Genomic DNA, 15042 nt, shown 5'->3' with positions numbered 1-15042 from the left:
GTTAAACTAATAACCAAAAAATAAGTTAAAATCATATATAATGCAACGGACGGAAAGGGGGAGAGCAACTCTGAAATAAAGATATACAGCCCATGGAAAAGAAAATAAAAACGCCAAAAGTGTCTAAACGGAAAACAATTCCGGAAAATTCCGGAATTGCTACGACTAAGAACCAAAATGTAACTTAAAATCATATAAAACAGCAAAGTACTTGAGGAAAGGGGAGAGCAACTCTGAAATAAAGATGTACAGCCCATGGAAACGAAAATAGAAAACGCCAAAAATAATAAAAATAAAAATTAAGCTCGAAAAGTCCTATAATGACGTTGAAGATATATATATAAGGGTCTGAAAAATTCCTTAAATTGACGTTGTTGAGTAGGAATGAAGGAACAATATGGATATGAAGTAGGTATCAAACGAGATGTACGTTGAGAATGGAGATATGCTTTGCAAATAACAGACAGATAGTCCTTATCAATACCATGGCATATACATCCATAGTCCTCTTTAGAAATACATCTAACAGAGTCCTTCAACTTCTTACAACGTTGTATATCAGCTATGCGGCGGGAAAAAACGTTCTTTAAACTCTTAAAAAGACATTTTCTTCTTAGTAACAACAACAGCATGAGAATGTCTCTTATTTCCAATTCCAAATTCATTTCCAACACAAACACCAGAAATCCAAGGAGATAATTTCAAATGAAATACTTTCGCAAACCAGTATTTGGTAAAAACTTGAAAAGTTAAGAAAAATAATGTTCCTTTACCTTCACGTTTACGTTTCTTCTTCTTATTCTGATTTTGAGCATTATTCCTACCCCTTACACGGTCTACATAAGCTAAATCACGGGCAGCTCGCTCAGGAACAGCTCGACAAGTCCTATAATGACGTTGAAGATTATCTCTCCTCATTTCTTTATTGCAAGATATGCAATTACCACGTAAATGTTGTTGCGCAGGCATAGTGCCTCAAAAGTGACTCAATTTTAACAGCGGCGGTTTCGGTAATACTAGATACCGCCGCTTTTGAGGCACTACAACGTATAGGACGTAATGTAATGGAGATGAATAAATCACAACAATGACGGGTATTTCCGGACAATAAGGGGAGAGTAACTCTGAAATAAAGATGTACAGCCCATGGAAACGAAAATATAAACGCCAAAAGTGTCTAAACGGAAAACAATTCCGGAATATTCCGGAATTGGTTAAACTAATAACCAAAAAATAAGTTAAAATCATATATAATGCAACGGACGGAAAGGGGGAGAGCAACTCTGAAATAAAGATATACAGCCCATGGAAAAGAAAATAAAAACGCCAAAAGTGTCTAAACGGAAAACAATTCCGGAAAATTCCGGAATTGCTACGACTAAGAACCAAAATGTAACTTAAAATCATATAAAACAGCAAAGTACTTGAGGAAAGGGGAGAGCAACTCTGAAATAAAGATGTACAGCCCATGGAAACGAAAATAGAAAACGCCAAAAATAATAAAAATAAAAATTAAGCTCGAAAAGTCCTATAATGACGTTGAAGATATATATATAAGGGTCTGAAAAATTCCTTAAATTGACGTTGTTGAGTAGGAATGAAGGAACAATATGGATATGAAGTAGGTATCAAACGAGATGTACGTTGAGAATGGAGATATGCTTTGCAAATAACAGACAGATAGTCCTTATCAATACCATGGCATATACATCCATAGTCCTCTTTAGAAATACATCTAACAGAGTCCTTCAACTTCTTACAACGTTGTATATCAGCTATGCGGCGGGAAAAAACGTTCTTTAAACTCTTAAAAAGACATTTTCTTCTTAGTAACAACAACAGCATGAGAATGTCTCTTATTTCCAATTCCAAATTCATTTCCAACACAAACACCAGAAATCCAAGGAGATAATTTCAAATGAAATACTTTCGCAAACCAGTATTTGGTAAAAACTTGAAAAGTTAAGAAAAATAATGTTCCTTTACCTTCACGTTTACGTTTCTTCTTCTTATTCTGATTTTGAGCATTATTCCTACCCCTTACACGGTCTACATAAGCTAAATCACGGGCAGCTCGCTCAGGAACAGCTCGACAAGTCCTATAATGACGTTGAAGATTATCTCTCCTCATTTCTTTATTGCAAGATATGCAATTACCACGTAAATGTTGTTGCGCAGGCATAGTGCCTCAAAAGTGACTCAATTTTAACAGCGGCGGTTTCGGTAATACTAGATACCGCCGCTTTTGAGGCACTACAACGTATAGGACGTAATGTAATGGAGATGAATAAATCACAACAATGACGGGTATTTCCGGACAATAAGGGGAGAGCAACTCTGAAATAAAGATGTACAGCCCATGGAAACGAAAATACAAACGCCAAAAGTGTCTAAACGGAAAACAATTCCGGAAAATTCCGGAATTGGTTAAACTAATAACCAAAAAATAAGTTAAAATTATATATAACGCAACGGACGGAAAGGGGAGAGCAACTCTGAAATAAAGATGAACAGCCCATGGAAACGAAAATAAAAACGCCAAAAGTGTCTAAACGGAAAACAATTCCGGAAAATTCCGGAATTGGTTAAACTAGTAACCAAAAAATAAGTTAAAATCATATATAATGCAACGGACGGAAAAGGGGAGAGCAACTCTGAAATAAAGATATACAGCCCATGGAAAAGAAAATAAAAACGCCAAAAATGTATAAACGGAAAACAATTCCGGAAAATTCCGGAATTGCTACGACTATGAACCAAAATATAACTTAAAATCATATAAAACAGCAAAGTACTTGAGGAAAGGGGAGAGCAACTCTGAAATAAAGATATACAGCCCATGGAAAAGAAAATAAAAACGCCAAAAATGTATAAACGGAAAACAATTCCGGAAAATTCCGGAATTGCTACGACTAACAACCAAAATATAACTTAAAATCATATAAAACAGCAAAGTACTTGAGGAAAGGGGAGAGCAACTCTGAAATAAAGATGTACAGCCCATGGAAACGAAAATAAAAACGCCAAAAATAATAAAAATAAAAATTAAGCTCGAAAAGTCCTATAATGACGTTGAAGATATATATATATAAGGGTCTGAAAAATTCCTTAAATTGACGTTGTTGAGTAGGAATGAAGGAACAATATGGATATGAAGTAGGTATCAAACGAGATGTACGTTGAGAATGGAGATATGCTTTGCAAATAACAGACAGATAGTCCTTATCAATACCATGGCATATACATCCATAGTCCTCTTTAGAAATACATCTAACAGAGTCCTTCAACTTCTTACAACGTTGTATATCAGCTATGCGGCGGGAAAAAACGTTCTTTAAACTCTTAAAAAGACATTTTCTTCTTAGTAACAACAACAGCATGAGAATGTCTCTTATTTCCAATTCCAAATTCATTTCCAACACAAACACCAGAAATCCAAGGAGATAATTTCAAATGAAATACTTTCGCAAACCAGTATTTGGTAAAAACTTGAAAAGTTAAGAAAAATAATGTTCCTTTACCTTCACGTTTACGTTTCTTCTTCTTATTCTGATTTTGAGCATTATTCCTACCCCTTACACGGTCTACATAAGCTAAATCACGGGCAGCTCGCTCAGGAACAGCTCGACAAGTCCTATAATGACGTTGAAGATTATCTCTCCACATTTCTTTATTGCAAGATATGCAATTACCACGTAAATGTTGTTGCGCAGGCATAGTGCCTCAAAAGTGACTCAATTTTAACAGCGGCGGTTTCGGTAATACTAGATACCGCCGCTTTTGAGGCACTACAACTTATAGGACGTAATGTAATGGAGATGAATAAATTACAACAATGACGGGTATTTCCGGACAATAAGGGGAGAGCAACTCTGAAATAAAGATGTACAGCCCATGGAAACGAAAATACAAACGCCAAAAGTGTCTAAACGGAAAACAATTCCGGAAAATTCCGGAATTGGTTAAACTAATAACCAAAAAATAAGTTAAAATCATATATAATGCAACGGACGGAAAGGGGGAGAGCAACTCTGAAATAAAGATGTACAGCCCATGGAAAAGAAAATAAAAACGCCAAAAATGTATAAACGGAAAACAATTCCGGAAAATTCCGGAATTGCTACGACTAAGAAACAAAATATAACTTAAAATCATAAAAAACAGCAAAGCACTTGAGGAAAGGGGAGAGCAACTCTGAAATAAAGATGTACAGCCCATGGAAACGAAAATAAAAACGCCAAAAATAATAAAAATAAAAAATTAAGCTCGAAAAGTCCTATAATGACGTTGAAGATATATATATATAAGGGTCTGAAAAACTCCTTAAATTGACGTTGTTGAGTAGGAATGAAGGAACAATATGGATATGAAGTAGGTATCAAACGAGATGTACGTTGAGAATGGAGATATGCTTTGCAAATAACAGACAGATAGTCCTTATCAATACCATGGCATATACATCCATAGTCCTCTTTAGAAATACATCTAACAGAGTCCTTCAACTTCTTACAACGTTGTATATCAGCTATGCGGCGGGAAAAACGTTCTTTAAACTCTTAAAAAGACATTTTCTTCTTAGTAACAACAACAGCATGAGAATGTTTCTTATTTCCAATTCCAAATTCATTTCCAACACAAACACCAGAAATCCAAGGAGATAATTTCAAATGAAATACTTTCGCAAACCAGTATTTGGTAAAAACTTGAAAAGTTAAGAAAAATAATGTTCCTTTACCTTCACGTTTACGTTTCTTCTTCTTATTCTGATTTTGAGCATTATTCCTACCCCTTACACGGTCTACATAAGCTAAATCACGGGCAGCTCGCTCAGGAACAGCTCGACAAGTCCTATAATGACGTTGAAGATTATCTCTCCTCATTTCTTTATTGCAAGATATGCAATTACCACGTAAATGTTGTTGCGCAGGCATAGTGCCTCAAAATTGACTCAATTTTAACAGCGGCGGTTTCGGTAATACTAGATACCGCCGCTTTTGAGGCACTACAACGTATAGGACGTAATGTAATGGAGATGAATAAATTACAACAATGACGGGTATTTCCGGACAATAAGGGGAGAGTAACTCTGAAATAAAGATGTACAGCCCATGGAAACGAAAATACAAACGCCAAAAGTGTCTAAACGGAAAATAATTCCGGAAAATTCCGGAATTGGTTAAACTAATAACCAAAAAATAAGTTAAAATCATATATAATGCAACGGACGGAAAGGGGGAGAGCAACTCTGAAATAAAGATGTACAGCCCATGGAAAAGAAAATAAAAACACCAAAAATGTATAAACGGAAAACAATTCCGGAATATTCCGGAATTGGTTAAACTAATAACCAAAAAATAAGTTAAAATCATATAAAATGCAACGGACGGAAAGGGGAGAGCAACTCTGAAATAAAGATGTACAGCCCATGGAAAAGAAAATAAAAACGCCAAAAATGTATAAACGGAAAACAATTCCGGAAAATAGCGGAATTGCTACGACTAACAACCAAAATATAACTTAAAATCATATAAAACAGCAAAGTACTTGAGGAAAGGGGAGAGCAACTCTGAAATAAAGATGTACAACCCATCGAAACGAAAAGAAAAACGCCAAAAATAATAAAAATGAAAATAAGCTCGATAAGTCCTATAATGACGTTGAAGATATATATAAGGGTCTGAAAAATTCCTTAAATTGACGTTGTTGAATAGGAATGAAGGAACAATATGGATATGAAGTAGGTATCAAACGAGATGTACGTTGAGAATGGAAACATGCTTTGCAAATAACAGACAGATAGTCCTTATCAATACCATGGCATATACATCCATAGTCCTCTTTAGAAATACATCTAACAGAGTCCTTCAACTTCTTACAACGTTGTATATCAGCTATGCGGCGGGAAAAACGTTCTTTAAACTCTTTAAAAGACATTTTCTTCTTAGTAACAACAACAGCATGAGAATGTTTCTTATTTCCAATTCCAAATTCATTTCCAACACAAACACCAGAAATACAAGGAGGTAATTTCAAATGAAATACTTTCGCAAACCAGTATTTGGTAAAAACTTGAAAAGTTAAGAAAAATAATGTTCCTTTACCTTCACGTTTACGTTTCTTCTTCTTATTCTGATTGTGAGCATTATTCCTACCCCTTACACGGTCTACATAAGCTAAATCACGGGCAGCTCGCTCAGGAACAGCTCGACAAGTCCTATAATGACGTTGAAGATTATCTCTCCACATTTCTTTTTTGCAATATATGCAATAACCACGTAAATGTTGTTGCGCAGACATACTGCCTCAAAAGTGACTCAATTTTAACAGCGGCGGTTTCGGTAATACTAGATACCGCCGCTTTTGAGGCACTACAACGTATTCCCGATTTTCACGCAACAGAGTAATCCTTCGTAAATAGAGTTGATGAACCATTGATAACATCATCATCATCATTGTCGTCGTTTAATCATACCTTGTAAGTTAAAATATTTGTAAACTAAAGTACTTTGTTAACTACAATATGTTTGGAATATATGTGGATAATCTGCCTATGTCACATGTCCTGTTGGCATTGTTGTTTATAACAGATCACATACATTGTACATGTAGATTACATGTACAGTATATCATAATTATCATTTAAATATTAAAGACTATCTATATTTATTGGCCAGCAAACAGGATTCAACATGTTATTTTTGAATCAACCTTTGCTTGGCAATTTTTTATGTTTGGTCTTATATTGTCTGATGGTCTTAAAACAGGATTTCCTACTAAGTTAAATGTTGTTACTTTATCTTCACTGCACCTCTTTCAAGACTATATCATACAAAAAAAATTTCACTATATAAAAACATGTCGTCCTAGATGGCTAGCCTCGATACTGTGTTAATTCCAGTCTCTATCTGGTAAACATCTGATATTCTATATACATTTCCTATAGGCCATTCACATTAAAGTTTGATAGTCAAAGATATTTGTCCTGATTATGGCCGAAATATCACCAACTGGAAATTAAACAATCAACAATCAATCATATATACATGTATGAAGTGAATTATAAATTATGTATCAAAATTAATTTTATTTATAAACATAATTTATGTTTATAATTTCCAGGTCCTTTGACCCTAACAAAAGAGACCACAGTATACAAACAGACGACGTTGCAATGGTCGATAGGAGTGGAGAAATTCGGATGCCAGAAATTACAATTGAGGATATAATGTCCTCTGATGAGGACATTTTGATTTATACCGGTCTTCCCGATTATAATACTTTTAATGCTTTTTATCAAACATTGATAGAACATGGAGCTGACAAGTTGCTTTTTACTTATGATGATGTTGATGAAAATGTATCTAGAAGAAATATTCCCAGAAAACTTAGACTTGTGGATGAATTTTTACTAGTGATGATGCGTCTACGATTAGGGCTTCTTGTGAAAGACTTGTCCTAACGGTTTCACATTTCAACAGCCTCAGTGTCAAGAATACCGTTTATGAAAGAATGTTTGCAATCTTTGATCTTTCTTCCAGAATTGAATGTCTTACAAAAAAATATTCCGAAATGCTTTGAAAAATTTTTTTATACTCGTGTTGTACTTGACTGTACAGAGATTTTCATTCAAACCCCATCATCTTTGGAAAATAAAAGTTTAACATACTCCAACTACAAATCACATAATACGTTTAAGGGTTTGGTTGGTGTTAACATGTCAGGACCTGTTGTGTTTTTGTCTGACCTATATGGAGGATCGGCATCTGATGTTGAAATTACAAGAAACAGTGGTCTTTTTAATAAATTAAATGAAAAAGATGCAGTTATGGTGGATAAGGGATTTGCAAATATAAAGTCTGACTTGTCAAAACAAGGTGTTAAATTATATTGTCCTCCCTTTAAAACAACGGCTCAGTTTTTAAAAGAAGAGGTAGAATATACTAGAAGGATAGCCTGCGCCAGAATACACGTAGAACGTAAAATGGAGCAAATAAAGAACTTTAGACTTTTACAGGGAATTATGCCCATCTCATTAAGTCCACTCGCAAACGATATTTTTCATATATGTGCAGCTCTAACCAATTTACTTCCTCCTCTTGCCCTTTGAAATAATGTATGAGAAATGTTGTTCTTTTAACTTGTATATATGTTTGAAATAATTCTACCAATAAAAGTATTCTCATTTTTTTAGCTCACCTGGCCAAAGGCCATGTGAGCTATTGCCATCACTTTGCGTCCGTCCGTCCGTCCGTTAACAATTCTTAGCATTTTGTATTGAATTGCATAATTAAGACCCTTTTAATGGTGACATTGTCAAAATGGCTGCCATTTTTTTGCCTATTTTGAATTTGGGATTCAGTTTTAGGATTTTGACTGTCACTTTACCAGGTGAGCGATTCAGGCTCCTAGGAGCCTCTAGTTTTATATTTGATATAAAACACTTACACAAGCGATACATGTATAATCTAGTAGCAATAAAACATACTGGTAAAACACATGTACATTGCAGGTTCTTGCTTTGGTGATTGATAGTTGTTAAGATAAGGAAAACCTATATTGATCTTTTGTCTCAGCTGATTATGTGCTGAGATATTGCTGATTGGACAATAAACAAACAACAATCAAGCAAAGCAGTTCAAAAAAATCACAAGAAATATTAAAGTTACATAAAATGGTAATTTCTGTAGCATAACTTTTGTACCTTAAGTATAGCTTCATGAAAAATACACAAGTGATAGCTTTCATGGCAAGAAAGCACTCTAATAATTATGGTATCAATTACTTAAAAAATTTTGCAAGGCAGGGGGTATCCAGTAGTACTAGTGCTGCTCCTGTTATTAAAAAGAGAACAAACTTGAAGATAACATAGACGATAAAGAGATGTGGCTAACCCCTACTACAGCTCGACAATAACAAATTTTGCTGAACAGATATTTTAAACGGGGGTTAGTCTGTGTGTGTTTTCAACCAGTAGGCTAACCCCTACTACAGGCTGACATACTAATTAAAGATTATTTCACATTATTTACAGTTATCTTTCAAATTTCATTGCTACAATGATAAGGTACAAGAAACGGAAAAAGATCATTATAAGCGGCTAATATTATTACCCAGCTGGACATGAGCAGCTAGCTTTAACAATCTTGACCGGTTGTTTCTTTGATAGAAGGACCCACTGCCAGTACACTAAATCCTTCTTCATTGACGGAAAACATTTGGACCGTACGTAGCAGACGTCACTTTCATTGTCTATTTCATTGATCATCATCTTGTGGATGTACCCCTCTTTAAAGAAATTAAACCCCCTTATAAACTGGCGATAACAGTTCATTTTTTCCATGTCTTGCGTCCTGTGACTGCTACTAATAAGACAGCTTTCAACATCATTGTGTGTTAAAGCGGGTACAGATTTAAGGTCACTACTCCATCCGAAATTCAGTTCATTAATATTAGGGGTTTCATTCGTGATAGTATCATTTCCTTCAATGTCATATTCTATTTCCGAAACACTTCTTGTGGCCGCGAAATTTAATGCAATGTAATCACAAGCTCTTTGAGCAATTACGGCCTTATTGCCACTTATCGGCTGTCTGTGCTCTCTTAAAAAGTTAACTATGTCAATCTTTTTAAACGTTAAAATGTCTTCATATGTTGTTTTTGCCGTGAAACAACTCATTTTAGTTAACCATAGTTTGTTTTGAATTTTACCGCTGTGGAACTTTAACCGGAAATAGTTTATACCTAACTATAAAGGGCGACAACTCTGTTTATGAACGATAACTCTGTTGCACGAAAAGACCGAATATGACGTAATGTAATGGAGATGACTAAATTCCAACAATGACGGGTATTTCCAGAAAATAAGGAGAGAGCAACTCTGAAATAAAGATGTACAGCCCATGGAAACGAAAATAAAAACGCCAAAAATGTCTAAACGGAAAACAATTCCGGAAAATTCCGGAATTGGTACAACTAATAACCAAAAAATAAGTTAAAATCATATAAAAGTGCAATAGACGGACGGAAAATCCTTTAGACTCGTCATCTTTCACCAGCAAATATATATATATATATATATATATTTATATATCAATGTAACAAAAGATGCTGTTATTTGTTGATGAACAGGAAGTGAAATATTCATGTTTTGATAATAGAACAAAATATGAGGAGGAATGAAGCTTAAAGATGCAATTTTAAAGAAGACACTTGCACTTGGTTATAGACAACAACACATTTATGACTAATTCACAGCATGTACCCATTTATCATAAACATATTCATACATTATAGTACTTAACTTTGCACATGTGCAAAAAAAAAACAGAAGTTCTTCATTACAGTACTTTGTACTTCTTGTACCTAGATACAAATATATAGTTCTTGGTAGGGATTCCTCATACTTTGAAAGAAATAATTCCAAATCATCTTCCAAATATATAGAGAAAGATGTTTACAAAATGCTGGAATTTTTAATCGAAAACATATTTGTCCAGTGTGGTTGACGTGTTTTTCAACAAACGGTCGGCATTCCAATGGGAACAAATTGTGCTTCTTTACTTGCTGACTTTTCCTTCACTCTTATGAGGCTGACTTTATAGCTGATCTGATCAGAAAGAAAGAATATCGTTTGGCTAGATCCTTTAATTTCAGTTTCCGCTATATAGATGACATATTATCTTTAAACAATCCTAATTTCGGGGATTTGATACATCGCATCTACCCAAAAGAACTTGAGATAAAGGATACTACAGACACTGTGAAGTCAGCCTCATATCTTGACTAACACTTAGAAATCGATGATAAAGGAAAACTTTACGACAAACGTGATGACTTTTCATTCAGAATTGTCAACTTTCCTTTCATCTGTGGCAACATCCCTTCGGCTCCTGCGTATGGAGTGTTCATATCACAACTCATACGTTATGCAAGAACTTGCCGAAACTACGCAGACTTTTTGTATCAGGCTAGAACTCTAACAAATAGGCTTTTGGAACAGGGTTATGTTGCTACAAGATTGAAATCATCACTACAGAAGTTTTATGGTCGTCATCATGAACTCGTGGATCGTTATGGTGTATCCATCAGCTCCATGAAAACTGATTTATTCAACGGGTCATAGTTTTCCTTTCCTCGTTTGTCTACCCCGGACTTGACTTTTTATGAGCAACTCGGCGGGTGTTTCTAGAAAAGCAGAGGACGCTTACCCCACCGGTGCACCTGGTCCATGCTCCCAGTTTTTAGTGGAGTCCGAGTTGCTCATTTACTTTTGTTACTTCGTATGTATGATTTTAGTTACTTTATGTTCTTTGTTGTGTATGTCTGTTTTCCATGTCTGGTCTTTGTCCCTGGATTACATTCTTTTGATTACCGCTATAACCTTGGTTCCCTTGATGACTCTTGAATAAGTTCAGATGTATATGTATGATGCCTTTATATAAGTAGTGTGAAAAGGCCGATTCTACCGCACATGCAGAAATCCTGCATAAAACCCCCAACCCCGACAGCCAAATGCAAACGGACGACATCCCTATTGAGCATAGGGTAAATACAAGAATTATGGCTTTCGTATCGATCGAAGAAGACTTCATCAGTGAAGATTTCTTCCAGGAAAAGGTTGAAGAGCAGAGTCAGGAAGCTATGAAATGGGAGGACTTACCCATCGGGGTAATCTACAAGATCACGGAGGTGATAGAGGTGGATGGAAAGTTCGGTATGTCTAAGATCCACACCTTGAAGGATAGACAAGGAGAGAGCACCAAAGTATGGACTTGCCCTACGCTCAACAAAGAAAAAGATCCCTTGCAAGGAGCAGACGTCCGGAGCACGGGATTCAAAGTGAGCAAAAAGTCCAAACAGGAATACCTCTCCTACGATCTGGTGAGGAAGTAAAAAAAATAACCGAGGGCTAGGGGTTCGAAATTTCCCGATCCAAATTACAGGATTGGGAAATTTGTTTTTGGTCACTTGAGACTTTGATCTGGAGGATTCTGGAATAAGTGCAGGGATCGAGGCGTAGCCGAGCGAGGCGTGCGTTGGAAGAACCTCCATATGGCGCATGCGTAGTAAGGTCTTCACTAAAAGTGGTGGTGGTGGTGGAAGGTTTTCGCAGCTGCTGCTTTTCGTCGTAGTAGAAGCCAAGACATTTCACAACCCCTGCAAATTCAGATTCATCGATATCATCATCCTCCAGCGCTTTGCTCACTGCATCTTCGATCTTGGATTGGTAGGATCTGGCGATACGCACGGTATCTTCATGCTTTTTACGCTTTTTAATCTTTAATCTTACTGTACTACATATGCCAATAACCATAGTTAGAGTACATGCACATGTATTTTGTTAGTTTTCAGTGTAAATTTCTTGTTCACAGACATACAAATGTAAACCAATTTTGCTAAGAAATATGGCTACACTGTTCTACACTAGCAATAAAAACAGTATACCTATCACCAATTTTGAAAATTTTAAATATCTGTGTACATACAAAGTATATGAATAAATAATGTATACCTTCAACACTTACCTAGTACATTGTACATGTAAAAATGTCCATTAAAATCTGCTCTTAGAAAAGGTCTACTTTTGGTAACCTTGACATCCAACACATTTTCAATGCAATTTCATGGACACAGAATTTCAAACATAACTGAGTCTTTCTTGCGTCATAAAAATCCTGTTTCTTACTTTATGATCTGCGTTCTAAATAAATGTATCTGGTATATCTTGACAATGTACTAAAAAAGAACCATATTGATCATTAGTTATGACTTACATGGATATAAGACACATGTACATTGTATTACTATCTCTCTAAATTCCACACTGAATAGTACATGCAGTATCAACAGGAGACACCTATATAAACTGAAGGGCCACTGGCCCGCGGGGTGATATAGGTCGAGGGTTGATACTACATATCAAACAGATTTTTGCATGTCATGTTCATTCTTTCTTATATTTTATCTATACAAAATGTACTTCAAATATGTTCTGTGCAAGGTATGATATATTATATGCAATATATGTCTAGGGGTGTGATATAGGGTATGCCATATAGGTCTATAGGTGGTATTTAGAGAATGCGATATAGGTTCATGGGTATGATATATAGTATGTGATATAGGTCTAGGCGTGTGATATAAGGTATGCAATATATGTCTGTGGGTGTGATATATAGGGTACTTGAAATGGGTTTAGGGTGTTATATACGGTATGCAATATAAGTCTAGGGGTGTGATATACAGAAGGCAATAAAGGTCTAGGGTAGAATGCAATATATGTCTAGGGGTGTGATATACGGTATGCAATATAGGTCTAGGGTGTAATATACATTATGAGATATGTTTACGGGTGTGGTATACAGTATGTGCTACAGGTCTAGGGGTGTGATATAGTGTATGATAATTATAATGGGGTATGGGATAAAGGTCTATGGCCGGTAGGGAAGTCTGGATTTTAGGAACATGTACAAGTGTATGTGTTAGCTCATGTGTCTACTCGCATCCCAAGAACTTTATTTCACTGGATACTCCTCCTTTTTGATAGTTCAAGATTACCTTCTAAATGTGATGAATATGCCACATGACCTCCTTTCATCCTTAACGTTGAAACAGACACATTGTTTATGTCTCTGCTTTGAAATCATAATAATTTAACAATTCTGTTTATTTTCTATTTTAAATACTTCATTTGCTACATGTATGTACATGTGTGTTTACCATTTTATTTTATTTATGCACATGTACATGTAGTAATTAACATATATGTACACAATGCTTGTATTTTATGTACGGAAGATAAATTAGTGGGATCAAATTAATCACAAATGAATTTTTTCAATAAAAAGGAGGGATGTCAACCCCATGCACCCTCTCCTGGATCCGCCACTGTAATCTATACTTACTACACAAAAAGTGTACATTGCAGCTCCGAAAATCCGTCATTAGAAGCCCCCGACATCTTCATTAAAAGGATCAGATCGAGAGAAATAAACTGGAAAATCTCGATTGAGCTTTCCTCACTGCGAGTGCGAATGTTCGGGTCAATTAGACAAAATTAAAAAGCTTCACGAAGCGCAACATGATACGACCGCAGTGGTCGAACCCTGAACAGTTGAGGCAAATGTGGACACAATATTAGTTTTTGACACACTTAAGCGTAGGGACTTACAATTCATTATGGACACAACTGGTTTGGACACCACAAAACTTGAAATTCAATCAAAATTTTTAAAATCAGACCAAAAATTGGAAAGCAGATGTGTTTGGCGTGTCCCTTTTGACCCCTTATAACACGAAAACAGTAAGTAATATCGGAAATCTGATTGAAAAATACATAAGGTACCAAATTAAAACAAATTTGATATCGGACCAAAAAGAAAGTCAATTTTGGAGGGTGTGGCGCCTTTGACCCCTTATAACTCGAAAAAAAACGTGAAAGATATCTGAAATCATTTTGAAAAATGCTGGCAGGGATTTTCATAAGGAATCTAATTTTTAGAAAAAATCAAAATCAGACAAAATATTAAAGAAGAGGCTCCAAGGAGCCCGAATCGACGAATAAAATATCTCTACATCTATGCAGAACACCCTAAGGAACATTCATACCAAGTTTGGTTCAAAATGGTAAAGTAGTTTCAGAGGAAAAGAGTTTTGAAAAATTGTTAAAGACGACCAGGTGAGCTAAAGAGATGATTTTGTTTGGCTGGGGTGTGGCCCATTGACCCCCCTGTAACTAAAAAAAACACAAGAGATATCTGAAACACTGGGACAGATTTTCATAAGGTATCCAATAAAAGAAAATAAAAATAATGAGGTCCCTAATTCCTAATAATCAATTATCGTCTCCCTCTTACTGTACAGCACCTTGCGGTATAATTTCAAGGGTATCTAAAAATATTGTTGGGACATCAGGAAAAAACTTGTTTCGGGCGCTTTTTGGGCACCTCATTCTTAAATGGTTCGAGTCACAACCCCCGGTAATTAATCCAGGCCCTCCTTTGTTAGTGTGGCACATTATGGTACAATTTCAAAGACATCCAT

The 15042-nt window shown here is 35.6% G+C and overlaps 1 protein-coding gene across 1 annotated transcript; it reads left to right on the top strand.

The window, feature by feature from the left end:
• The first annotated feature begins 6421 nt into the window (after positions 1-6421).
• On the top strand, positions 6422-8706 carry LOC148620602 (uncharacterized). Its single transcript, XM_088574275.1, has 2 exons — positions 6422-6475; positions 7120-8706. The coding sequence occupies exon 2, from the start codon at positions 7502-7504 to the stop codon at positions 8105-8107; it is 606 nt and encodes a 201-aa protein (XP_088430401.1). The 5' UTR covers positions 6422-6475; positions 7120-7501; the 3' UTR covers positions 8108-8706.
• Positions 8707-15042: the final 6336 nt, after the last annotated feature.

The sequence above is a fragment of the Perna viridis genome, chromosome 3, assembly GCF_037379345.1.
Source record: "Perna viridis isolate PV_CMFRI_1.1 ecotype Kerala chromosome 3, ASM3737934v1, whole genome shotgun sequence".
NCBI lineage: Eukaryota > Metazoa > Mollusca > Bivalvia > Mytilida > Mytilidae > Perna > Perna viridis.
Note: the sequence above shows the minus strand (reverse complement) of the source record. Positions and strands in the feature narration are given on the sequence as shown.